Here is a 26,160-nt window from a genome sequence, read left to right on the forward strand (position 1 = left end):
TCACAATAGAAATTGCTTTATTACCTAGAGTTAAATCAGTCCACCTGACAGATTGCTAAGGGTTCGGGTATTTGCACTCTTTTTGAGTGTATTACTTCATTTCCATTTGTGTTAACCTCTGCTGGAGCTAGAAGCTGAATCACGAGGAGCACTGTAACCACCAGAAGGCTGTTTTCTGTAAATGAATACTTGGAAAACTGGAAGGGCTTTGGCAGAGCGCAGGAGAGCTCCTGGCTCTGTCCCCTGCCAGTATTCTGAAGTGAATTTGAAATAAATCCTCCTTCTGACTGTTTCTCAGGAGTGGAACAAGGTTGAAAGTAGATTCTTCCCAGAATCCCTCGTCTCCCACCCGCTGTGTGCTCTCTGCAGCAGGACAATTGTCTGTGGACAGAAACCAGAACCGGATTAGCTACCCGTGCATCGAGGGGATGCCTCAGCTCCAGGCTACTGAGCAGAAAGAGAACCACTATTAATTTGCCAAGTCTAGTGGTTTGATTGTCTTACAAAGCCGTGATTTTTCTATACTGAATGGCATAGTTTGTGTGCTATAGAAATATCTTTTGCTCAGCAAAACTTAGTGAATCACTTTGATTCTTTTTCCATTTGGGGGGCAGGGGAAGGCAAGAAAGCAAATTTGTAGTAAGAATGTATATAGTTATTGCTGGTTTGGGGGTTGCAGGATAAACTAGATGACTTCTGTGGGTATCTTCTAAATCTATTTTCTGTGGTTCTGACGATATCTACTGAGCTTCAACTTACGTTTGAAGCAAGTAACTTCTATGGCTTAGAATTGATCATTCCTAACAAGCTCCCATCACTGGAGGTTTTTGGTCTCCCAGGCCAAATGGAAAACAAAGCTTTTTTCCCTTCTGTTATTGCAATAACCTATTCCTGTTTGAAAGCAGCAATCTCCCATCAGCCTGTCCTAGACTGAAGAAGCCCTGGACCAAGCTTTTTCTTATAGACTCTATTTTCTAGACCTATTTTCTGGGGGGGGGGGGCTCAAACGTTGATAACTAAAGGTGTGTATTGAGATGAATTTGAAATGTGGGGATGTTTGATGCTTTGAATCTTCTTTTAGCTTTTCAGCTGTGAACAGTCAGGTTTGTACACACAGCAGCTGAATTTGGGGGAGATGGGAGAGGAGATCAGTAACAAAAGTCAGTTTTGCTATAGTAAAAGAAGGAAGACAAGAATCTCCTCTGTCTTCTCCAGTTTCTGGCAGTTACAGAAAGCTAATGATAGGGCCTCAAAGGTGAGAACCCTCCTCCACTAATCCTACAGACTCCTGGGAATGTCTCTTTGATGGTGTCTCCATCAGCATTGAAATTCAGCAGCTCACTATCAGATTTAAGGAGAAATAGTTGCCAACTGCCTGTTTGTACACAAATCACCCTGTCTGTTCAAGAGCCTAAAAATCCAAAGGAACAATGAAGCATTTTGCAGGTGAAAGCAGCCACATTCCTCAGGGCAGTATATCAGCCACAGGACACCAATGAGGAGCCTTTATATTTAAGGAGGAGTTGGACATTCCAGTCTGGGCTTTTTTTAGTTGACTTGTGCAGCTTGTCCTTTAGGGCACTGTTATCAGAGCATTATTATGTCAAGGTAACTGGAATTACTCACACAGCCCAGTATGTGGTAGGCTTTCCACATGAGTGAGACAGGATCCTTCCCTGAGGAGTTCCGCGGTCTGCACAGACAAAAGTAGCAGTGCATTACCAGATCAGAAGTCACTATTCCAAAACCATATATAACCTATGAAGTTTAGGTTGAATTTCTTTGCTTTGCTTCTCAGCCTACACACATTCAGGAGGTCTGCAGCCATTAGGCAAGTATGGTGGAGATTAAAATTCTGTCTCCATCCTAACGTTGTGCTTGGTGATGTTGGGTACCCAGAAGTTATCACTGTGTGGGTATGAAGTTCTGCTGCTGCTTATAAGTAAGATGCATCAATGAAGATGAGCTTCACTTCACTGTTCATTTTGATTTACTCGAGCTGTGTGCAGGAGCTTTCACTCGGAGCTATGTGCATATCAAACAGTATTAGTTTCAAAGCTCAAGTGAGGGGCTGACTTTCAACAGCAGCAAAGCACGTGTTATGTATAAGTGCCTTGGAAGTACAATGAGGTGTTGGGATTGTACTAAAGTATTTGGAACGCTTCCAGACTGCACCCATGCTGAAACAAAGACTTGCTGCAGACTTCAGGCCTCTTCCCCAGCTTATACCAGTCCCACACATACCTAAGTGCCTGTCTGTGCCAGGATAAATTTGTCTATCTTAGGGCTGGTAGATATGCTGAGCAATACATCTGTCTGTAGACATGCCTGAACCGTGTGGTAAAGAGGGTGTCTGGATGTGCAGCCTAACCCCAGCTGGTTTAAGAGGTTAATCACTGGAATATCACAATAGCTGTGGTGCATTTCTGTGGGGATAAAACTAACGGCTGCGACTTGGTTTGCAATAAATTTCACATTAAGTCATTGTCGAGGTTTTTCATTTGCTGGTTTTTATTTGCTAGGTACATTTTTCAGGCTTCTTACTGGCAAAAAGAATACTGTCCAGATCTAAACCATAGCAAGGAAACATCGCAACTCCGCTGTGATGGCTGCATGTTTGTAGTGGAAATGCTGTCAGCATTTGCAAGAGAGAAGATGCTGGTATCTGACTTTAGATGGTGTTAAATTTGCTGCAGTGCATTTTGGCCCCTGGAGATGGTATCAGTAAAATTACATAGAAGAGGTTCCCCCCCACGCACCTGTTTATCAGCATCTCTGAAGTACAGTCATTCTGGCAGGAATTCAGATCTAGGATGTATGAACACATTAACAGCTTTTCCAGAGCACTATTATCAGAGCTATTGTGTTCTCACACAATAAAGAGACAGAAAAAAAGGCAAGAGGTAACAAGAGAATTCAGTATAGGAAAAGGTAACTTACTGGGGCCTGCTGCAAAAGTAGAATCATTTTGATGTTTCCTGTTTAAATAGGCATTTGACTGTGTGTCCTTTGGCTTTAAGGAAGTCTCAGACAAAATCCCTTCCCAGTTGCTTAGCTGTCTGGGTGGTTTTTATTACTTTGAAGTCGGGCTTTATCTGCTGGCTTCATTCACAGACTAGCTGGCTGCTTATCACATCTGCGGATCAGCTCTTCAAAGGTTTCGTCTGCAGAGTTGGGATTTATGGGGTCACGTGGAATCCCCCTTGGAGGGAGTTCAGCCCATGGCAGCAGAATTGCGGGGAAGAGCCTTTGTCTGTAGGTGATAGCGGGCAGGGGAGGGGCTCTGCGATGCACGGGCGGTACGTGTGTGCTGTGCGGTGGTGCTGATAGCCAGGGCAGTGCTGGAGTGTGAGCGCTGGCGCGTTTTCAGCACGCAACATATAGAGAATGTGGGAGACCAGAGCGCATTCCTAGACACAGACTCACCGTGTTGCTGCTTCCAGTAGAGCTGTGTGAAATGTCAGAAGGAATTAGACCCGTGCTGGAACTGACAACCACATCGGGCTCTGCAGCACTAGGCTTCACTGCACGTTTACAGCCAAGGCCCAGAAACGGCACAGAATGGGTGGAAACGATGGTGGTTTGTTTGGGGTTTTGTTTTGGATGTGGTGTGGGGGTCTTGTTTTGTTTTCCAGAAAGGTGACTGCCTATGAAATGTCAAAAACCAAGGCAAAGCAACCCGAAAGGCTGCCTGGCTTTCTGCTTACTTCACCAGAGAGCAGCAGCTGTCAAATCTGGGGCCAAGACTGCCTCGTTGCAGCCCCAAGAGTCCCTTGAACAATACGCCAGCTGAACAAGCATCTCCAGTAAAAGCACATTGGAGTATTCTTGCCTCTGGAACACAGCATTACTTTCAGGCTGTGTTCAGGCATGCCAGGCTTTGCTGACTGTACAGAAATGGGAGGGCTCAGTGTAGCAACGTATGTTTGTTGCAGTTCTGAGTGTCTTGCAAACAGCTTTAGCTGTTAAGAGATCATGCTTGGCTTCAGAGCAAGCAAAATGTTAAAACTACATGTGCTGTGAGCAGGAGAGAGGTCTCGTCTGTGCTGATTTACTCTCAGCTTCCATTCAGGAGATTTAAGATTAGGTTAAATGACTGCAATGATCTCTGTTAGAAGAGTGCTGGAAAGAAAGTGATTTTTCTTTGGATGAAGCACACTGAGAGTGTGCTGCATGAGGATGAACATATTGTAGGTACTGTGAAGGCAGTCTAAGCCCAGTCACTGTGGGGGATTTAGGAAGGTATGTAGTGGTTGGAGGTGCGGCTAGTTGTCTGTCAGACTGCCTTCCTTGGCATTCCCCATCAGAATGTGCCCTGCTGCAAAGAGCAGTTTCCCGTTTATGCACTTGGCTCTTCCTTTGGCAAAAGCTGCTATCTTTCAGCACTTAACTAACACAGCCCGTCTTTGGATCAAAGCTCCACCCCTGGTATAGAAGTAGAGCTTATTCGGGCTCTGTAGCCACAGGCTGTGCTCCTGCCATGGCTCCTCCTCCCCTCCCACCCTTGGGTGGAACCAGAGAAGGGAAAACTTGACAATAGTTAGCAGGCAGCAGAGCTTGCAAGAACTATCCCAGAAGCATGTCCAACTAGCCCGGTCAGCCGCTATTGTATCCTTCCCAAGGGTGCTGCTGCCACTGGGTGCAGGAGAAGATGGTTATAGGCATGAGAGCCAGGAAGAGTCTGAAAAGGAATGAGCAGCCGAGAGACCTGGCATTCCTTGGGCAGCTTCAGAGAGAGGTGAAGTATCTGAATCAGCGCAAGATTAAATGAGCACAGGCTGCTGCCATGTTGGCAGAACAGAGCTGTTCAGAGGCAGTTGGACAAGTTTGTGGCTGAGCCGGTTTATCCAGTGTTGAAGATGGGAAGTTACTTGTCTGCCCCAGCTTACTTCGCTCCCAAGGATCCCTTTCGGTAAGTCTTGTGCAGGATTAGCAATCAACCTTCCAAGTGTTGCTTTACCCCCTGTAATGCTACCCTACCCTATCCTAAGCAGTCAGCACGTGAGGTGTGAAGAATGTGGGCCAGTGCTTGTGTGCAGGGAACAGCCGGCCTCAAACTGGAATCCTGTCTTGCTTGGAGGAGGCAATGGGAAAGATCCTTACTACCAGCCTCTGCAGCTCCCTGGTACAAGGGTATGGCACCTGTGTTGTGAGACGGTGTCTGTGCAGCCCAGCAAGCAGGCTCCCTTGCAGAGCAACACTACATGTGCCGCTTTACCCTGTGCCCCTGTGCTTTGCTCTGCCACCAGAGGAATGAGATTACTATGGCTGCTGCTGCGTACGTCTCTTCCAAAGCTACTTGTGCTTGGGTATCGTACAGGGTGAGGCGAGTTGCTGCTGTTGGAAGTTCGAGGTGATGTAATCTGCTGTGGGGCAGTGCATAATCTTTTTGAGAAAAGAAATAAGTACTTTGCACATAACTAGGGACAAGCAGCACACTTCCCTTATGTGGAAAAGATTCTTTTCCTGTGGTACTCTAGTTGTATTAACCAACCATGCTTGGTCCAGTTGAACAAATGAGGCTTGAGAAAGGTGACAGCTACAGAATAAGGCTTTGATTGCATTACATAGTGAAAACTGTTAGTAGGGCTGAGCTCAGTACCGTGACTGATGCTGATGTGCTGATAAGGTGAATGGATGGGGAAGGGCACAGCTTGCAGTTTCATTGTCTCCCTCCTATCCCCTCTGCTCCGATTTGCTCATTATTGATCCTGTTCCTGCAAACACTTTTGTACTGCTTTGGGAGTAAGGAACCTTTTGTTAAAACAGTCTAGTACAGGAGTAAATACCACTGTGCAATTACTAAGCTTCTTTAGGAGACTTTCTGAAACAGCATCAGCTTTCTGAAGAAGGAAAGTAAGAAGACTGCTGTTACTTATGTGTAGGGCATTACTGTAGGCCATAGGTACACCTTCTCCTAAGTGTCTCAAAATGGTTTTGCATTGCCAGAGTTTCAACACTCTGTCTTCTAGTACTGAATCTGTTTTCTAGCATCCATTCTTCCTTGTTTAGCATCTCTTGTGTAGCCAGCACACACACCTCTGCTAAACCTTTGGGTTAGCTACAAGCTGGGGTTACGTGTTACTCTGCAGCTTTCTGTCTGTGTGACTGTCCTCTCCCCTGCTCTGCTGCAGAATTGGCACCACAGCTCTTCTGAGCCTGTCTAGCGTTAACTGATCCAGCCTGACAGTATGTGTGAGGGCTGCATTTTGTTAATGAGCCCTTCTCAAAGGGATCTGTCTCTTCAGTGCCAGGGATGTCTTTGCTTCCATGAGGGTATTAGCTTTCATTTTAGATGTAAAAGAGATGCCACATCAATTGACTCTCCCATCTCACTGAAAACCAGGCTGGATACCTGTGTGACCTGATCCTCCTACCACCCCCCCCCCCCCCCAAAAACAAGAGGCCATCAAGGAGCTATTTGTGAACTCTTTCTGCACCTGCTGTGCTACAGAGCATCAGGGCTGAACACTGCACTCGGTGCTGTCTGGGATTCCTGGAGGATGGCTGTGGGATGCAGATTAACTTAATCTTTATAGCCACGGCTGGGAAGTGAAGAATCATAATGTATGGGACTGTATAATCAGAGCAGGGCTCTGCAGCTCTGGAAGTGGTGGCTGGACAGCAAGAGGGAACGCCTCAGGTATGGCTGTTACCAGTCTTCCAAGAAACATCATTACCCTGCTTTGTTACTCTGTAATAACAAATTATCTAGGAGAAGATAGTGATTTCTAATAAAAGACAGAGGAGCAAGAAATCTTCCTCTTCCTTTCCTTTGGTTGTGGTGACTGGCAAAGATTTGGTGTTTAATACCTGTGGAAGTAATTGTATTTCTGTCTCAGCTGATGCGAGCCCTGGCAATGGCAGTGCTGCAGTGCCACACACTCTGATTGAGGAGGCAAAGGAAGCAGTGATAACTCTTAGGACATATCTCTTCATGAGAGTCATGTGGAACAGTCATGTGGTACCTTTATCATTTCGGTGAAGGCACTGAAATAGTTGAAACAGGTCTTGAAGCTGTACCTGTGTGCTGTCAGCCAGTTCTCCACACCTGGCAAATCTAAAGCCTCTTCTCCATTGCAGAATGCATGGCCAGTAACAACAGAAGGTGCTGCTTGGCAATAGGGGCCATGGCCATGTCCTCTTGCTGCAGTCATTAATGAAGCAGCCACTTAGCTCCATTACCAGCATCTGCCCTCTCTGGGCTGGTTGCTTTGTTCCTATTGCCTCATTGCCCTGGGTGGGGTTCTGAGCCTTAAGCTGTAAACTTGTCCTGCCCAGATTTGTTTAATTGCATAGCAAAGAACTGACTGCTTGCTGGCTCCACCCCTTTACCTTCATTTTGCTATGGGTGTGTTGCAAATTAGATACCAGTGCTTATTTCTGGATGGAAGCAAACTAATCAAAGTGCTGTAAGGTTGGAATCAAACCATGAAGAAGTAGGGGAAAGGTAAAGAGAAGACCAACTGTATGTGACCCTCTGGAACCCATCTAAGCAGAGCTGCAGGTCTGTTGCTTTTGCAGTGATTTTAGATTTTTCTTAGGGAGAAAAAAGGAGCTGTTGAAGGTGAAATTGAAGAGGGGTGAGGAAGGGAGGGTGTTGTGCTTAAAACCAGCTAAATAAATAACCCACCTGCTTGGAGAGAACTTGGACAGGCAGCGAAGTCTTGTGGTCTTGGTGGAGCAGTCTCCAGTGTTGCTGTCTGCATCCCAAGTGCAGGTCTGGTCACAGCTCCCTGTTTGAAGATGTAATCACCCTCGAAGCACGCACTGGTACAGGCATGCACGCAGGAGTCGGATAAGTCTGAGGGATCCGATTTGTCCATGCTGAGCCAGATGTTCCTGCCACAAGGTGATAGAAATCTTTGCTGTTAGTCTCCACTTGCTCTTTTCTCCCTCCCACTCACCTACTTGATCACTCAGCGTGGGGTATTTACTGCAAATGAAAGCCAAAGGCTAGTGGGTGAAGGCAAAACGCTTTGCAATGCCTTCTAGGTCTCTTGCATACCATGAGCAGGGTGTAACTATGACAGTGCCCCAAGGCTGAGGCTGTAATGATGCTTGTACCATGTATAGTATAGCAGTGTCAAGTTAGTGCTCCCCCTGCCTCAGACAAAATTGGCAGGGCCTGTTGCACATGCTGGAGTTCCTTCCCATCACTGAAGAAAGGGGGGCTGAGGGGGAACAGGATTTGGAGTTCCTCAGCTGGGAGAATAAACACTGTCAGAGCCAAATCCATTAGAAGGAACAACTTTCCTGAGGGTAGGGAACAGCACTAAATACCTCATGAGGTATGTTTTTCCCTAAAACCATAGGCTGATTACAAGCAGCTTCACCTTGTTGCTTTACAGTCTCTTGAGATGGAGCAAATAACTCTCTCCATGTTGGAGCACGACCAGCTTCACAGATCACACTCATTACAAGCTGGTGGAGTTTCCAAGGAATGTCTCTGGCACAAATAAGCTTTCAGGCAGCTTGTGAAAGATGAAGTCTACAACATGGTAGACCTGGCAGCATGTAGAATGTGCACCTTCTCTGCCACTAGCTGACCTCAGTGCATTTGGTGCTTTCTAGGGGGGCACACACACACTGAAACCCCCACTGTGGTCGTAGGGGTCCCCCTCCAATACAGTACCTGAGACAGCTGTTGGGGTAAGGGACAGAGGAAGCTCTTCCTTCCTCCTTTGGGAAAGCATCTTGCTGACTGCAACGATCCTTGAGGTGTTCCTTTGAACCAGTTATTGGTGACTCACCCGCCTTGGATTCTGTACTCAGAAATTGAGATACCAGGTTAGTAATACCAGATACCAGATTACTAATATCGGATACCAACACCAGATTAATTTCCCTTTTAAAGTGTGAGAACATGCTGCCCAGGGCTAATGGAATACTCTTTAGTGATGCAACTGCTGTCTGTGCCTTATCTCTCCATTAAGTCACACCTTCACACTGCAGATGTTAAACTCCCTTGCCTGGTGCTGAGGCAGGATTATTCAGGAAGCCTGAAGATCTGGGTTCTGCTTGTGATTTGATAAAACAACGTCTGTAGTAGAATTGCTGCACCTTTTTCCTTGTTTTTTTTTGGGAAGGAAGGGAGGGTAGATAGAGGATTAATAATGGCTGCTTGTTGAACAGGAGCTACCACTGGTATCAGAAGGATTTTGAGACTCCCTTCATGAAATTAGACAACTAGTTTTGTTTTGGGGTTTGTGGTTGTTTTGGTTGGTTGGTTATGTTTGGTTTTGTCTCATGTACTGTCATCAGCAGAAGGAAAGGGAAAGCAATTGGTGGGGAGAGGTGGAAGACTTTCATCACTGTTAATTGGCGAATGCAGTAAGTATGTGGAGTTCAAAGGATGAACTGCTTTGAAAACTCTCCTTCAAATGGACAGTGCTGCAGTTTACCTTCTGGGAGAGGCCTACCTACAGAAGAATAGAAAAGCTTTCCACAAAGCAAAACTGGCTTTGCTTTGCATAGGAAAGTGGGTCCTGCCTCTGTCCTGCTTCCTAAACTGGCTGAGGAGATAGATGCTCTGGCACAAGAACAGCGTGATGCTATAGAAACACAGCAGAACCCTGTGTGCAGGGCAGCCCTGCAGCTGGAAGCTTGCTTCCAGGAAGAGGGAGAAAGCACAGGAGCAGAATCTGTCATGCAGAATTTATAAACTTACTGGTGCATTTTAATAAATGATGGGATTTGCTTTAAACTTTGGAAGCTTGTCTTTTCCTTTGCATTGGGTGATACCACCTCTCCTTACAAACCTTGTGTCTAGTTCAGTTGAAAAGGCTTTGGGAAATGGAGGGGTTCAGCACATCCATAACTGGAAGAGCTGATGGTGAGCTGCTGCTGAATGTTCTCTGCGTGCAGGAGAGGCCCGTTTTCATTGGTTAGTGACTTGTTGCCAACTGGAACTTTGTTCCTTTGTTTCCTTCAAGGTGCTCTGAATGTCAGGATCCCCTCACTAACTGGTACTATGAGAAAGATGGGAAGCTGTACTGTCACAAAGACTACTGGGGGAAGTTTGGGGAATTCTGCCATGGCTGCTCTCTGCTGATGACTGGACCTGTGATGGTAAGGACTCGGAAGGACTCTTGCCTGGAGGCAGGATATGCCTGCCTCCAGCTCCTCCAGCTTGTCTGGGAGTTGCCATAGCTGTTGAGATAACCAAATAAACTGAAGGTAATAGTCTCCTTACTATGCTAATCTCTAATCAGGGATTAGAAATGAGGCTTGTGTGTGCACCTTCTAGAGAAATATTACTTTTGAACAGGGGTAGCTCTTACAGGAGGGGGTTATGAGGATCTGAAGCATCAAAGACAGTAAGGTGCTGAAATGCACAAGCATGAGAAGTAGGAAGGTGATTAAGGGGACATCAGTTTCTTTAGCACAGTGGTTCAGTGTTTCCAGGGGTGATTTTCCACTGCACTGCAGAGTCAAATCTCTCAGCCCAGCATAAGCAGCAGGTTCTGGCTTTGGGGAAGGTTGCCATCCACATCCCACCTATACTGTGGCCAGAGTGGGTTTCTTGAAGTGTCTTGAAATAGTGCTAGCCCCAGTTGCGTTGAAGCATTGAACTCTGCCTGCACGATATGGAGCTCACTTAAATGTTCCCCTCCTTGCAAATAATTAACCTTTAAAACTGTCAATGAAATACAGCCATCATTTTTCTGAGGCCTAAATAAAAGCAGCATGGTACTCAGTAGTGATTGCTACCTCAAAGGGGAGTACTGAGAAAAGCACAGATGATTTCTCATTACCTGCAGAAGTCTTTGCAAAATACTGTCAATAAGAGAAGTTCTCATAAGGAACAGAGAAAAACAGATCAATGAATAAAAATACTCTTTAAAGGTATTTTGTTGTCTCAGTCTCAACTCGCCTGTTTTTCCCTGTCAGCTGGCTGGTAAAGTATCTGAATTTGTGCTCTGCCTGTCTGCCAAGAGAAAAAAAGCCCTTTCAGCCCTATGAATTCAGGCATAACGTTAGTTATCTTGCCAAGAGCAACTGAACAGGAAGGTTTAATAGGTTTAATAGCTTGTTTACTAGTCTGCAGCAGACTGTCAACTGGGGTTGATAGTTGCGCAGCTGCCAAATATAGCAGAGGTTCCTGACATAAGCTTTACTTTGCACGCTGACGTGTTTGTTTCAGGGAAGATTTGCAAACAGGGTGCCAAGGATGGTGTTCAGGAAAGGTGGAGTGGAGTAATATAATTCTGCAGTAAAAAGATGCCACTTGATTGGAGATCTGTATGAACATATTCAGGAGAGGAAAGCCATAGCTGCATCTGCTGATGGGTTTTGGCCCTGCTAAGCTACTCCCTTTTCTGTCTGTAGGTGGCTGGCGAATACAAGTATCACCCGGAGTGCTTTGCTTGTATGAGCTGCAAAGTGATCATTGAAGATGGGGACACTTACGCACTCGTGCAACATTCCAGTCTCTACTGGTAAGACGGGCTGCACGCTTTGCCACAGAGCTGCTCCCTGCTGGGAGTGTAAGCCATGTTTAGCTGGCTCAGTGTGGGCCAGCTCAATGCTACACTAAGGAATGCCAGGAAGCTGCCTTTTGGGGGAGGGAGGAATGGTGTATGCACTAAAAGCTAAAACTTATGTCAATGAAAGAAGTTACAAGTGCGAGTTGGGCAGGGGGGATAGGGCACTGCTATAATGACTTTCTTCACTTCTTTTAGTGGAAAATGCCATAACCAGATTGTGCTGACACCGATGATAGAAAAACACTCTACTGAGTCTTTGCGTGAGCAGCTGCCTTATACATTGACCCTCATCTCCATGCCAGCAGCTACCGATGGCAAGAGGGGGTTCTCTGTGTCTGTTGAAGGTGGCTGCTCCAGCTATGCCACTGGTGTCCAGGTGAAAGAGTGAGTATGACCATGCTGTGTGTAATGGACATGTCTGTGCTGAGGGAGCTGGTAATTCTGCAGCACTGCTGTCCTGCCGGCTGCTTTAACCGTGGAGGGGACCTGTCTCAGCCCAACAGGGACATATGTTTGTGTTTGGTCTCCATTTCACTCTTGTGATGTCCTTAAGTGATAACTTTATTTCTCAGAGCTGTATTCTTCACCAAACACAAAACATTCGGAGAATTGTTTTGGACTAACAATTTTTGTCATTGGGCAAATGAAGAGCAGCTCAGACCTACGCGCTTGGTCTAACAGTAGTTCCCTGTGTTGGTAGATTGGCATGGTTTTATTTCAAAACACCGATATGAAGGGAGCATCAGAGATCAAATGTTTTTTATCATTTTGGCTAAAGTGACTTCATACCCACGCTGTAATTCCCATGTTTAGAGTGAACAGGATGCACATCAGCCCAGATGTCCGGAACGCCATCCACCCTGCAGATCGTATCCTGGAGATTAATGGAGCTCCTATTCGTACATTACAGGTGGAGGAGGTGGGTAGAGTTCTGTTCTGAAGCCTCCTTCTCTTCTGCCTTCCTACAGCTTTTCTGTTTCTTGGCACTGTTCTCCCACCCTATATACAGTGTGTGTACACCCATAGTACTCATGCTGGAAGTAGGAATAAGCATGAAGACAAGCTTTGCTACCCCTTGCAGCTGAAGAGGAAAATGTACAGCTGGAAACACGATGCAGTTCTGATTTTGTGGCATTCAAACAAGAAGGGAGGTAATAAAAGTGTAGGGCTGTGACATCTCAGAGGACAGAGAGGCTGTGAAGCGTCTTCATATATAGCTAGTGAAGTCCACTGTTCTGATCATTTCAGAGGCAGCTGCTAATAGACAAAGCCTCAGCTGATCCTAGAGATGAGTTTCTCATTGCAAAAAAGGTATTTGATGTCTGTATTTACAAGTAAAAGTATTTGATGTCTGTATTTATGCAGATAACAGGTGATGCTGAAAGAGTGCAGTGAGAGTACCGTTGCCTTCACTATGCATGGGGTTTATTTACTGTCGGTGCTGAAGAGGAGCACAGTAGACACCTCTCAGACAAATCTCCATGTAGCTTTCGCAAAGCAGGTTTCTGCAGCCTGTTCAGGATGGAAGCTTGCATCGTTTAGCAACGCTTCTGAGATGGGTTGGAAAAAAACTGTTCTGTAGAACCACAGAACACCAGGTTGGAAGGGACCTGCAGGATCAACTGCTCCAGCCTTTCTTGGCAAACGTGTGGTCTAGACAAGACGGCCCAGCACCCTGTCCAGCCGAATCTGGAAAGTGTTCAGTGCTGGGGAATCCACCATTTCCCTGGGGAGATTATCCTAATGGCTTATTGTTCTTAATTGTCCTCTTGAGTTCAATCTGAATCTCCCGGGAGTAACTTGTACTCATTACCCCTCATCTTTTCCTTGTAATTCCTTGTAAAAAAGGGAGTCTCCATCTTGTAGCCACCTTTTAAATACTGGAACATGGTCATCAGCTCTCCCATAAGCCACCTTCTCTCCAGGCTGAAGAACCCCCCCTCTCTCAGCCTTTCCTCATATAGCAGGATGCCCAGTCCTTGGATCATCTTTGTGACCCTTTTCTGGACCTTCTCTACCCTGTCCACACCTTTTCTGTACAGGTCATTTGTAGTGACCAGAAAGGAGAGGATCTGAACAGCGTAACAACTTCTGTATTACTACCCTGATCTGCCTGCATGCAACTAAACCACAACTGTGGAGTGCTGTCACTGAACTCTCTACTCTGATTGCTGAGGGGCGTTCTGCTGCATCTCCTCTGTCGCCTGTCATTGTGTTCCTCCTGTGTGCTATCATCCTGTGCTTTGGCTTGATTTCAGGTGGAGGAGCTGATCCGCAAGACAAGCCAGACGCTTCAGCTGCTGATAGAGCACGACCCTGTCTCGCAGCGCTTGGACAGGCTTCGTCTGGACTCCCGTCTTCCCACACACATGAAGGCGCCCATTTCCCCACGCTCCCTCTCGCCACTGGACATCAAGGAGAACCTGGAAGGAACGCTCCGACGGCGCTCCCTCAGGTGAAGACCTGGAAGTGCTGCCTCTGACCTTGCTTGTCTTTGCCCTCTGCTCCCTGGCTGGGTTGCTCTGTGCCTTAGGATTGCACATCCCTGCGGAGACATGACTCATCTCTGATATGAGCCTTGGTATAAACCACTGGTGAAGCAGTGGAGAGCTTCAGATTGAGCTATTGACGTGTACTCTCTCCATTACCTTTCGGATGGCAAACTTTCTTTAATAAAAAATATGGAGCTCAACATTTAACATAGAAAAGCTGTTAAGTTTTGCAGTTAGCAAATGGAAAAATCTGATTTTTACCAGCCTTAAATGGCTGAGGAAGAATGTGTCCTTAAAGGGGATATGGCTGAGACGTGGGAGTTGGGGAAAACCTCGTCTTCCTAGTCTGGGGCACTGAGTTGCTCACGTAGTCATTTACCAGTATTTTAATCTTTGTTTAGAGATAGCAAGTGCTGTGTCTTCACAGCTTCCTCCTCCGCCTGTTCACAGAGCTCCACCTCTGACAGTCCAGGAGATGTGCTGCTGTTAGGCAGTTCTGACCTAGAAGCTGCTGTAGGTTTGTAAAGAGCTTCCATGGTTCTGAGAGAGCATCTGGCTTTTGAGGTACAAAGAGCACTGAAACACATCTAGAAATGACCTTTAGGAGCTAATGATGGGATATGTTGGACAAAAAGTTTCCTAGCAGCTTCCCTGATCTTTCTGTCTCCTTTGTTTTCTAGGCGAAGTAACAGCATTTCTAAGTCTCCTGGTCCCAGTTCTCCAAAGGAACCGCTCCTCCTGAGCCGTGACATCAGTCGTTCGGAATCCCTGCGATCCTCTTCTAGCTGCTCCCAGCAAATCTTCCGGCCCTGTGACCTGATTCATGGCGAAGTACTAGGAAAAGGATTTTTTGGACAAGCAATCAAGGTGAGGGAGGTCCCCAGGCATTCATCATTTACTTTGATTACAGCAGTATCTGCCTATCTCAGGATCCTTTACCACTGTCTCAGTGGCCTTTGTCTTGCTGATAGTGACTGGTGATGGAACTCACCTGGTTTGCTCAGTGAGATCCATTTCTCTTTCATTCCCTGACCGTGAGTGTCTCTGGCTGCAGGCAATCTTGAATTCCCCTTTGAATGCCAACCTTGGGCATACATACTGATCTCCTGACTCAGATTTACAACTGCAGAGTGCCTGTGTCACAGCACTCACCTGGGTAATGTGGCAGAATGGGGAGCAAGCTACACTTTCTCTTACAAGCATCTTTCCTATGAAGAGGTGCATTCAACTTCCCAGTACAGCATTTCTCACCCCCCCTTGGTGTGCCATGCTGGATGATTCGCCAGGCTGATGTAGTGACCACCTCTGAACCCCCAGCAGAGCCTAAATAACTTGTCAGTGTGCTGTTAGTGGTCAGGCCTTGCATGATTCTCACGGTTAAAAATCTCCATTAATAGCAGTTCTCTTGTATTTAAGCCCCAGTCTTGACTGAGGGTGCTTCAGCAGCTATTCACCATGGTGTGGGACTTCTCTCCTTACACCTGTATAAAGTTCGGGTGTCCAGCCACCATATTCATCTCATGCTTCCATGGGAGGTGGTGAGCCAGTACTACAGACCCAATGCTTTTGATCTATACTAATGAGCATTTCTCTTCTCCTCTGCTCATAGAGAAATAACAGGCCCAGGTAAGCAGAACCTTTCCTCTGTCGCATGCTTTTGTCATCTGTGTCCCCACAGTTAATGGCACAAAGACTTTTGTTTTTCTGCTCAAGTTACCCAATAGCCATCCTGTTCTGGTGCATGCTCTGGGAGTTAAAATTGCCCTCTTGGAGGTTCATGATGACACTTGTTTCAGTTTTGCTGGTATGTCAGCTTAAGAATTCCACATAGCCTTGTCTTGTCTTTGTCTCTTCACTTATCTTTATATTTGGGTATTAGATGTCCCTGGCTTTCATGTCCCTGGCTGAAATGTGTAGTGTTCCCTGGCTCGCTACTTGTTTATGGGTGCTTGATTTCAGGCGGGAGCAGAATATTGTACTCTTGCTTTTCTTGTGTTATTCCATGCGTTTGTATTCCACCTGTATCAGCCATGTTATGTCCCGTGGTTCTAAACAGAACTAGTGTGCCACAGTGTTTGCAAGAGCTTATAAACTTCCTCAGTACTGTAACTGGGTCTTGTGTTCTGGATTGCAGTTCTAGAGGTTTTCTGAAAGGCTTTTCATTTTAAGGGGTATGAGGCTTTTCTTGAGCTTCAGATTGACTGCTTCTGGTGCAACAAGTCCTGTATCTGGTCACAATAGTTCCCTTCTGTTCTTAGACAGAAGGTGGCAGTTTAGTTAGGTGCAGATCTTAGGGAGACAAAGCTGTCCAAGTTAAGCAAATGAAGGGGAGAGGATTTCCAGGACAACCTGTCTGTCAGAATTTGGACCCTTTCTGCTCACTCATGCACCTGGTGCAAGCAAGGCAGAGCAAGTTAAAAGAAACCTCTGGAATACAGCAAAATGCCAGGAACTAGTTGGATACAGGCAAACAGCTCTTGAGGAACTGCAAAGGCTTTCCATGTCCAGAGACAGAAAATGTATCACCTGATGTCCATAGTGGGTTTCTGTGTGTTTGAAACAATTCTAGGACATTCCCTGCAGGCAGCAATACACTGCTCCCTAGGAGCATGGTAAAATAACCTCTTTCTGCCTTAACTGAATAGCCTGTATATCCCAGTTCTGCTTGCACATAAGTAACTTCTTTAAGCTCATCAGAAACCATCAGGCTTCAGAGTCCCCATAAAACCGAAGCATGTAGTAATGTAGATTTGGGTTGTTTGGTTTGGTTTCTGATGCAAGTGAATGTGTGTTCCTTTGCTGATTCAGAATGTAGTTGTTAGGGTCTGGGTACAAAATGTGAGCATCATGCTGGGCAAATACTTTCTGGAATGGAACTTAAGGCATGCACAAGTATAGAACTGATGCCTTCAGAGGCTTTGACAGCCTGTATTCATGTTCAGCCCTGTGCTACCTAATGTGGAGACTTCAGCTCTGGTTCTTGGGATGTTGTTGTCTCCTGGCATGATCCTTTGTCAGTGTTAGGTAGTTTCTGTTTTACATACAGGATCTTTGCTGAATTCTGCAAGAAGATATTTTATGCTCTTTTCTGCAGATCCCCAGGCTCAGAATTTTCTCCCATCTATTTTCTGCTCTGTATGGAAGGGAATGCTACCCTCTCTTTCAGAAGAGTTGCAAGAGCATTGGAGCTATGTATTCTTGAGCCCTGCCTGTAGCTGTGGTTTCTGTTTCCACCAGGTGACTCACAAAGCAACAGGAAAGGTGATGGTGATGAAGGAGCTGATCCGCTGTGATGAGGAAACACAGAAGACTTTCTTGACAGAGGTAGGAGTAAGATTGCAGTGTGTGGAACTCTCTTCCATCTTACCCATAGAGTGATCGTGCCAGCATCCTGGCAGGAATCAAGGCACTGAGGAGGGAGACAGCACACAAGGAAAAGCTGACATGAGCTGAATGTTTGCTGCAACAAAGTGTGACTCACACTGAACACTAGACATGGCTTCAGTTCCCAGTTCATTAATTTTTCAGTGATAAAAATCAGCCTGAGGCAAGTGGAGCTGTGCACTACATAAAGGATTTATCTTTGAGCCTTGTGCATAAATACAAATGATGAGGGCCAGTATCTGTAAGATATTTAAGACTCCTGCTGTATATAAACTATTTTCTTGTTGACTGTCTACCATGCTTTTTAAAGTCAGATTTAGCTTAAAGGCAGCTCCCTAAACACCTAATGCTGCTATTCCAGCCCTGACACATACTGCACAGACCAGTTAGCTGCCCTGGAGAGCTCCTGCCTCTTAAAAGTTTGCCAAACTCAAGAGTGCTCTCCTTAAAGACTAAGATCACGTTAATTGCACAGCATGAAAATGAAGAGGCAACATTTAGTTGATTGCTTAAAGTTAGGGTTTGAGTGTACTCTGTGATCCCCAGGGGGGACCTCTAGCATTGTCAGCACAGAGCAGATCTGCCAGGACTTGTTTCATTATCTTCTTTGGGGTGGGATGTCTCTGCTTCCCAGGTGAAAGTCATGCGCAGCCTGGATCACCCCAATGTGCTGAAGTTCATTGGTGTACTGTACAAGGACAAGAAACTGAATCTCCTCACTGAGTACATCGAGGGAGGCACCCTGAAAGACTTCCTTCGTAATGCGGTGAGTATGGAAGCCTGGTAGACCTCTGCTCAATGAGGCTGACTGTGGTGTTGGTTGTACCAGCCTTATGGTACTTTGTTAGTCTTCTCCTATGGAGCTGTGTGGAAAAACTTCTTCACACCTGTGGGTAGCCCGAGGCAGAAATCGCTTTCTTCCTGGGGCTGTATCATCTTTCTGTGACTGCTGCAAGAGTCCCTGTTGCAGAAGAATTGCTGTCACTAACTGGCTGGGAAGACAGGCTCTGACCATTGAGGATTTGTCTTTCAGGACCCGTTTCCCTGGGAGCAGAAGGTCAGCTTTGCCAAAGGAATTGCCTCTGGAATGGTGAGTTGGACTGCTCCTTTATCAGAGAGTGACCTTCCAGGGTCAGGGTTAGGTACGTCAGTAGGGTGATGTATGAGGGGGTTTGGATGCTGTCTGGCTACTAGTATCTGACTGTTGAGGCCTTTTAAATGTGAAGGGACACATTTGCCTGGAAATCCCTAATGCCAAGTTTTCTTTCTCTGTTTCAGGCTTACTTGCACTCCATGTGCATCATTCACAGAGACCTGAATTCACACAATTGCCTAATCAAGTTGGTGAGCTACCTCTGTTCCCCACAGCATGCTGCTCCCCTCCTTGTCATTTTCCTCCCTTGGTTTTCTCCATGTGATTTTTCCTCTTTTGTCAGAATAGAACTGATTTCAGAGAGGCTTTTAGTGCCCTAAACAAGGGAGCTTCATTTTCACATAGGATTTCCCAGACTAATCTAGCTTTCCCTGTTTCTTCATTCTGTTCTCTCATCCCCTTTCCTGTCATAGCATCTCCTATTAACAGTGTTGTTAGGAGAGTTAGTTCAGCTCTGTTTCTTATCTCAACTAAGAAATGTTCTCTGCAGCTGCTTCTGTTCTTTCAACCACTTGATGACTTTTTTATTGGCACTCAGGATTCAGACAGGTGTGCAGGTGTGTGCACAGGTGTGTGCTCTCTCTTTTTGATATGTTAGGAAGCCACAAGATTTTTGTGTAGTTTCATTCCCTCAAGCCTTATCTTTGTTCACTGGCTGAAATATGAGATTGGCATGTGGGCTTCAAATGACCCAGGATGAAAGTCTGAACTAATTCCTGGCCAGGTAGAATAGGAAGGTCTGAAAAGAAAGGTCCAGCTTTGCCCTGGCAAAAGTAGCCAAATTGATGGCATTAGTGTAGTGACCACACAGAAAATAAGACAATGATGAGAAGAAACAATGTGTTGGGATTGTGAATTGGGTATCTAGGCAGCTTGCTGTGCTCACCTGGCTGCAGGAAATCTTGTTAGTTTCCCTTACAGTGTAGTTGACAGCGAAGAGGAATTGCAGGCTCTTTGCTCCTCAGAGTAGCTGAGCATAATCGGTGGCTTGTACTAAATCCCTTGTGCAGGATAAGACCGTGGTGGTGGCTGACTTCGGTCTGTCTCGGCTGATTGTGGAGGAAAGGAAAAAGCCCACTTTGGAGAAGCCATCGGCCAAGAAACGAACCCTACGCAAGAGTGACAGGAAGAAGCGCTACACAGTGGTTGGCAACCCATACTGGATGGCTCCAGAGATGCTCAATGGTAAGATACCGATACCAGGGTGCAGGTGAGGTGACAGCCTGTGACAAGGTACAGGGATGATAAGATTACTGAAAGCTTATGAGCCCTAGTAACAACCAAACCTATTAGGGTCTATGGTTTTAGACCTGCTAATATGCAAGCTTATTTATACACACAGGTACCCTAGCTGCACTGCTCTTGCAGTACCTGACCTGATAAGCCTTTGTACCAGCTGAGGTAATGCTTCTGGCTTGACAGGAGGATTCTTCAGGAGGGCAGCAGGCCTAAACTGCTCTGATCTAGATAACAGGCAAGACAAAAGAGGCCTGAAATAAGACTGAACCTGAGACCAATTTCTGTTATAGCCTCATGCTTTGGAACTGTCCCTTGAGACAGGGAATCATCAAACTCCAGGATGAGGCATACATGTGCTGTCATGTAGATCCAGGGAGAAACCGTCTGCTGCCACGTTTGCTGAAGCCTCAGGACTGGGGTGGGAGTGGTCCAAGTGAAGGGCAATCTGGTTTTGGCACACAGCCTTCCATTGCATTAAGGATGAACCCTTAGGGAAAAATCTGCCCCTGCAGGAGTCAAGGTAAGGGTGAAATGCAGTGGAGACAATTTCCTCCTAATAAGCAGGTCTGTCTGGCCAGTTTAGCTAGCTATGACATCAGATGTCTCCGCCAGGGAAGGGAGGACTGGGCTCCTCTCCCCAGCTTTCTTGTGTGCTGTTCTGTTTTCCTTCTCTCAAGGCCTCCAGGCCCTACAGGAGTCTGAGGCTGCTTCTCGGAGCCTGTCTCAGACCTGGCATTTGTCAAAGAGACCAGCAAGAGCATAATCTGACATCACCTCTGAAAGCAGGGTTGTTTACCAGATACTGGCTGGGGAGGGGTGCGTCTGTAAGCAGAGAATGGCCTGCTGGAGCCAGCCTGCTCTCCCAGGTTCAAAGTGCTGCCAGTGTGTCATTTATTATATCTGCGGTCACTGCAGCAGGGACTGGGCATTCCCTGGCTGCTGGGGAAGCTGAACAATGACTCTGCACTGTAGAGATGCACTAGAACAGCAATCAGTGGGAACGGGCAGAAGCTTTCCACAGTTAAAATTAGGATTTGCTCAGACCTCTGATACACACAGTTTCCCTCTGTTGTCCCTGTAATTCCCCACTAGAAGAAAGGAGTTAAAACAAGCAGTGGCAGTGTATAGGAGGATGCAGTCGGTATACATGTCTTGGGGCAGCTGGCCCTGCTCAGATTTAAACCCTGCTTTGTCTCCTGTTTTAGGGCCTTCCAGGGAATAGGCGAAGTAGCTTTGGACTGGCAGATGCTGAAATAGCTGGGTGGGGAACTGTCTCTCCCAAATCTGAATGTCTTATGTTTCCTGCAGGACAGAGCTACGATGAGACAGTGGACATCTTTTCATTTGGGATTGTTCTCTGTGAGGTAAGGCCAGGACATTACATGGCATCTTTAATAGACCTCTTCCCCACGGCCATCTTCTCACACACATTTTATCAGCTATTTCTCTGAGTCTGCAATCTCTGACCTAACAGCACAGAGACTGAGGCTGGGACTACAGGCTCACCCTGCTCTGCTTCCTCAGGGAAGGTAACTGTTTTGTTTCTTCCTGGACTGAGAGTAACTGTTAAGAAGTCCATCAAGTTCTGACTGAGCCCTGGTATCCATTTGAAAATAGATATATTCCCTAAAACTGTGATACTTTTTGCCTCTTCTACTGCCTCATTAAAAGACCAGTCAGCTGTATCTCAGCAAATTCAGGGCCTCCACTGAGGATGGCACTTCACTTCAAAGAATGGGGAACAGAAACCTCTTTGCAGGTCGATTAATGAAGCTTGCACCCTGAAGTCTGTTGGCTTAGTTTATCTCTGAGCCAGTGCACAGTCTTACCATTATAGCAGTCTTTTCTGTCTCCAGAGCAAAGAGCACAAGTCAAAAGCTGCAAGGTATTTTCAGTTTAAAAGGTAAGACGGTTGAAATAGAGATGAAAGGCAGAGTGTTACATGTACTGATAACACAGCAGTTACAGGGACACCAGGGAAGACCAGCACAGTTTCATCTTCAGTGTCTGAATGAAGAGGACAAATAAAATATCTGTGCATATGTCTCTGTGGCCTCATCTGGAGCTCTGTTTATGCTGGGCTCTCCTCTCAGAGAATGTTGTGGTTGTGAGTGATAAATTCAGGAACTTGAAAAATTTGTTTGTGGAATTATAACAATTGTTTCATCTAGAAAAAAAGACATAGTAGCAAAGAAAGCAGACAAATAGGGGTAGGATCACAGGCACATTTTGCTTGTCACCAAGATAAAGATGCTAAAAAAAGATGTTACACACTCAAACAGATAAGGAAATAATCCTGCCAAAATACATAATGGGCGTTCCACTGTCTAGTTACAGGATGTGGTTGTCCTGCTGAGCTGTTGGCACAGAAGAGCCTGGGTGGTTATAAATAACACCCTCTTTGTAATACCAGTGAGGCTTCAAACCCAAAATTCTTCCCCATGTGAGCATTTGTACTGACACTGACCTTGACTGCTCTGTGCTGTGGGTTCCTTCCCTCCTATTACACTTTGAGTCCTCTAGTGCTGGAGGTGGTGAGTGCTGGGGCAGGGCTTCCTTCTCTTCCACCCAGCCCTTTCCTCCAGCAGCTCTGCCTGCAACCTCCTGAGCTTTGGTTCTGGTGGTTCTCTCCACCCTTCCCATCTGGCTGTGGAGCTGAATCTGCCAGTAACAGAGGAAGTCAGAATATGTGGTACTGTTGACTTCACAGCATCACTTAGGACATGCTCCATAGAAAGGAGTTTTGCTGGTGGTGTGGTAAGATTGTGTGAGGGGAGAGATGGGATGGTGATGCAGGTTGTGTTGGTTACCTGTGATCAGGAGGGGCTGCATCACCCCCAGCAGCATACAGCAGTTGCTGACCCAGCAGGAAGACAGGGTTGAGCTCTCTGGGAGGTGCACATCACCCTGCATCTTCTAGCAAAGACCCTGCAGAGATGGAGAAGGCATCTGGGCCTTCCTTCACAACAGCAGCCACATCACCACGTCTCATAAAAGCTTAACATGCAGTTTGTCTGTATGCAGTACAGTGTGCAACTGGCCCCATTGGAAAGCAGGAACAGTGTTTCTGCTCTTTCCCTTTCACCCTGATATTTTGATGGGGCCCCTGCCTGGTGCTGATGTTCTCTATTTGTTTACACCCTGGAACTGTTGCTGTACTTAAGCTCTTCTCTCATTTTCCCCTAGATCATAGGCCAGGTTTATGCCGACCCGGACTGTCTCCCACGCACACTGGATTTTGGCCTTAATGTCAAGCTGTTCTGGGAGAAGTTTGTTCCTGCTGATTGTCCTCCAGCCTTCTTCCCTCTGGCTGCTATTTGCTGCAGACTGGAACCAGAGAGCCGGTAGGGCTGGGATTTGGAGGGCTGCTCTTTGTAAGCTTGGAGGATGTGTCTTTATCCCCTTAGTAGAAGAACTACTCTGCACAGAGGGTGGAAGAGGGCTCCTGTGGGAATGCTCAAAGGCTTACATGTGAGGAGAGACTAAAGACTTATTAGCTTGGGAAAGACTGCTGTATATGGTGGAGGTTTCTGAAACAGTTCCTGAGACAGAGGGTAGAGGAGGAGTGGTTGATCAGGGTTTCTCATGTACTAAAAGTAGGGGCAGACCTTGGCACCAGCTCTGGAGGTGAATGCTTCACCTCCAGAGTTGATGCCAAGTGGGTTCCAAAAGAGCCAGACCTCCCTGGTCATCAGCTGTAAAAACAGGTAGCCAGACAGATGGGATCTTTGCAGTCTCAGAAGCTGAATGGGGAGGGATCACGTCCCTGCTCACACCTCTGTGCGTGGGACAGTGGCTGGATGGACAAGTGCCTCAACCTTTTCAGATGCTGCTGTGCTTCCTCCTTCCCACTCACATTTCCTCACTGCTGCTTCTAGGCCCCCTTTTTCCAAGCTGGAAGATTCATTTGAAGCTCTCTCCCTCTACCTGGGAGAACTTGCCATCCCCCTTCCATCTGAGCTGGAGGAGCTGGACCACAACGTGAGTGTGCAGTATGGACTGAACCGTGACAAGCTACCTGACAACACAACCTAGTCAGCTCATCCTGCTGCCTGCCCCGCTTCATTGGAGCTGAGTGACAGGGAGGGAGATGCACTTCAGCCACTTCCAGGGCATTAATGGAGCACCACGCTGTGCATTTGCTGCATTGCCTCTCTCTCCCCACCCAACACCCCTCCTCTTGGACATATGATTCACTGTGGATTTTTGGCATGTTTCAGAAGCAAAATGGGCTGTTTCCTGCCAACTGCACCTAGGAAAGCTGCTCAACACTACTTTTATGGCTTGAGAAGTGTTTCTCTGGCCTTTCCAGGCTTCTTAACTGTGGTGCCTTAGAACTTGGCTGCAAGCTGTGAAGCCACCCTGGCCTGTCTGCCAGGGAGGGATTTGCTATAGGAGACTCTCCTGGGTAAGGACCAGCACTTCTGGAACTGCTTCTCCCACTGACTACCCTGCACAGACAGCAGGGGAAATTGGACATCCAGCAAAAGGCCCCACCAGGACAGTGTGTGTGTGTGTGTGTGTGTTTGTGCATGTGCTTTCCAGAATAACCCACTGAGATTTTGGCCTCCAGGTGCATCACAGGGGAGGAATTGAAAAGCCCCAGGAATTGGGCAGCTCTCCTGAAATACCTTGTCTGTGGGGAAGCGTGTATGAATTCTTGTTTTAGTTTGGTTTTGTGGGTTTTTTCCTGCCTCTGTCTCTGAATACCTCCAAAAGCCTGCCTAGAAACACTAAGACTGAGCTCTGCTTGCCCCTCCTAATGGTGATCAAGGCAGGTGAGCTGCTTGAGCATCTTCAGACCCTGAGCCTGCACCGTGAGTCTGCCTGCCCAAGAACCTTAACCTAGGTGAAAGTATTTGAACCCGAATGTGTAAAACTGTGCTAAGCACTGACTGTGGACATCCCTGGAGTGCTGAAGCTGCCTGAGCTCTCGGCCTGTGGACATGAGGTGACAGAAAGGGTGGCAGAAGATTCTCTTCAGCAAACCAAGGGTTTGAAGTGGCTCAGACTTTGTGCATGGACAATGACAAAGGGGGATAACCCCAGAGTTACTTAAAGGATGGACTTGTCATGAACAGAAAAGTGCTGGAGAATGTCCCATTCTCCCAGGAGTGGCAGCTGGAGAACTAATAATTCAGTTGCCATTACCTCATCCTTTCCTGCAGTTGCTCCCTTTGAAGGTCCTTCTTGCCTCTGCTGCTGCAGCACCTGAGCTGATTCTCCAAGCAGAAACTTTCCTCAGGGTCATTCCCTGCTTTGGGGGAGAAAAAAGGGCTTGGAGTCATTGGGAGGGGTGTGTTTGGGGGGATGTTCTCTTCCAGCACTTCTCTACTTCCTCCCTTGGAGGGAGAAGGAAGAAAGCTACTGCTGCAGTAGCTTACATGGTTGGCAGAACAGAACAAAATGTGGCTCAAGTCCTGCTCTCAAGTTTCACAGACACCTTGGTTTAACCTGATTTTTAGTGTGATCTTTTCTCTCCCCACTCCCTTCAGTATTGAATGGTGGGGAATGGGTGTTAGTCTTTGCTGTTACTTTGATTTCCTCCCCTACCCATGAGTTTAAAGTATTATATAACATAACATGGGACCAGCCATCACCTGACAAAAGGTGTGAGTGTGGGGGTGTGATTTTAGTCTGTGTAGTGGTGTTTTAGAAACACTGGGGGACTCCCTGTGCTGTGAGTCGGTGGAGGAGCCTCTCTAAACTGGGTCCAGTGGACTCAGGATTGTTAATAGGATTTGCCCTTTCTTTTCCCCTTCCAGGTTGGTTTGTGAGGGGACCCCTGAAGGGGAGAGTCCTGGGTGATGTGTGGGTGGGGGTTATGAACTGTGATTTGCACAGCTCCATGTTCTAACTAAATTAAAAAGCATTAAACATGCTACAAAAACAACATCTGGTTGCCTCTGTTACATCAAGCAGGAAGCTGTAACTTGCTTGGGTTTCTATTGTCACAAAATGGGAACAGCAAAACTGCAGAGATCTGGTATCATCTAGAACATCCTTCCCTGAGCCCAAGGGCTCTGCCACATCTACAGAATTCTAGAGATGCAGTGCAAGTACTCTACAGTACTATTTACCTGGAATGATGGAAGAACTTGCCAAGGTTTTTTTAAGAGTGGACAGGAGTCAGCAGAAAATGAAGCCTCTATTTTCCTTTTCTGATCCAGGGATAAAAATACAGCCTGTTCTTGGAAACATCTTATTCTGAAATACGTAGTTCAAGGGGCATTTGTGAAGGCAACAACTGAACGAGAATGCTAGCTATATCAGTGCCTCCCGCAACCTGCTGTGCTCTGTCCCTGTCATGCTTTCCACTGCAAGGCCCTGGGGAATGGAGCTGCTGCTGAGCAGCACCAGAGCAGAACTGACCTGTGTCAGGGCAAGAAGGGGCTGTAACTGA

The 26,160-nt window shown here is 46.7% G+C and overlaps 2 protein-coding genes across 4 annotated transcripts in view; one reads left to right on the forward strand and one right to left on the reverse strand.

The window, feature by feature from the left end:
- On the reverse strand, positions 1-25,017 carry LOC134170136 (uncharacterized). The gene is made up of 6 exons (XM_062631262.1): positions 24,909-25,017; positions 22,231-22,418; positions 8,636-8,770; positions 7,634-7,842; positions 1,627-1,693; positions 1-381 (listed from the first exon to the last, which is right to left on the reverse strand). The coding sequence occupies exons 2-6, from the start codon at positions 22,398-22,400 to the stop codon at positions 36-38; spliced, it is 927 nt and encodes a 308-aa protein (XP_062487246.1). The 5' UTR covers positions 22,401-22,418; positions 24,909-25,017; the 3' UTR covers positions 1-35.
- The window catches only part of LIMK2 (LIM domain kinase 2), a 31,668-nt gene extending 6,018 nt beyond the window's left edge, over positions 1-25,650 (forward strand). For 2 of the 3 annotated variants that reach the window (XM_062631247.1, XM_062631246.1), the window contains exons 3-16: positions 9,936-10,071; positions 11,332-11,441; positions 11,685-11,873; positions 12,303-12,408; positions 13,748-13,944; positions 14,662-14,848; positions 17,219-17,305; positions 18,000-18,131; positions 18,399-18,455; positions 18,644-18,709; positions 19,529-19,703; positions 21,066-21,121; positions 22,944-23,101; positions 23,636-25,650. In XM_062631247.1, coding sequence (XP_062487231.1) covers positions 9,936-10,071; positions 11,332-11,441; positions 11,685-11,873; positions 12,303-12,408; positions 13,748-13,944; positions 14,662-14,848; positions 17,219-17,305; positions 18,000-18,131; positions 18,399-18,455; positions 18,644-18,709; positions 19,529-19,703; positions 21,066-21,121; positions 22,944-23,101; positions 23,636-23,792 — 1,813 coding nt within the window. In that variant the 3' untranslated portion in view covers positions 23,793-25,650. Of the gene's footprint in view, positions 1-4,282; positions 4,913-9,935; positions 10,072-11,331; positions 11,442-11,684; positions 11,874-12,302; positions 12,409-13,747; positions 13,945-14,661; positions 14,849-17,218; positions 17,306-17,999; positions 18,132-18,398; positions 18,456-18,643; positions 18,710-19,528; positions 19,704-21,065; positions 21,122-22,943; positions 23,102-23,635 lie in introns of those variants that run through there. The other variant, XM_062631248.1, reaches the window with a different exon arrangement.
- The last annotated feature ends 510 nt before the right edge of the window (positions 25,651-26,160 follow it).

Source organism: Pezoporus occidentalis, unplaced genomic scaffold, assembly GCF_034315485.1.
Source record: "Pezoporus occidentalis ecotype Australia unplaced genomic scaffold, CSIRO_AGI_Poc_V1 ctg37, whole genome shotgun sequence".
In the NCBI taxonomy this organism is placed as follows: domain Eukaryota; kingdom Metazoa; phylum Chordata; class Aves; order Psittaciformes; family Psittacidae; genus Pezoporus; species Pezoporus occidentalis.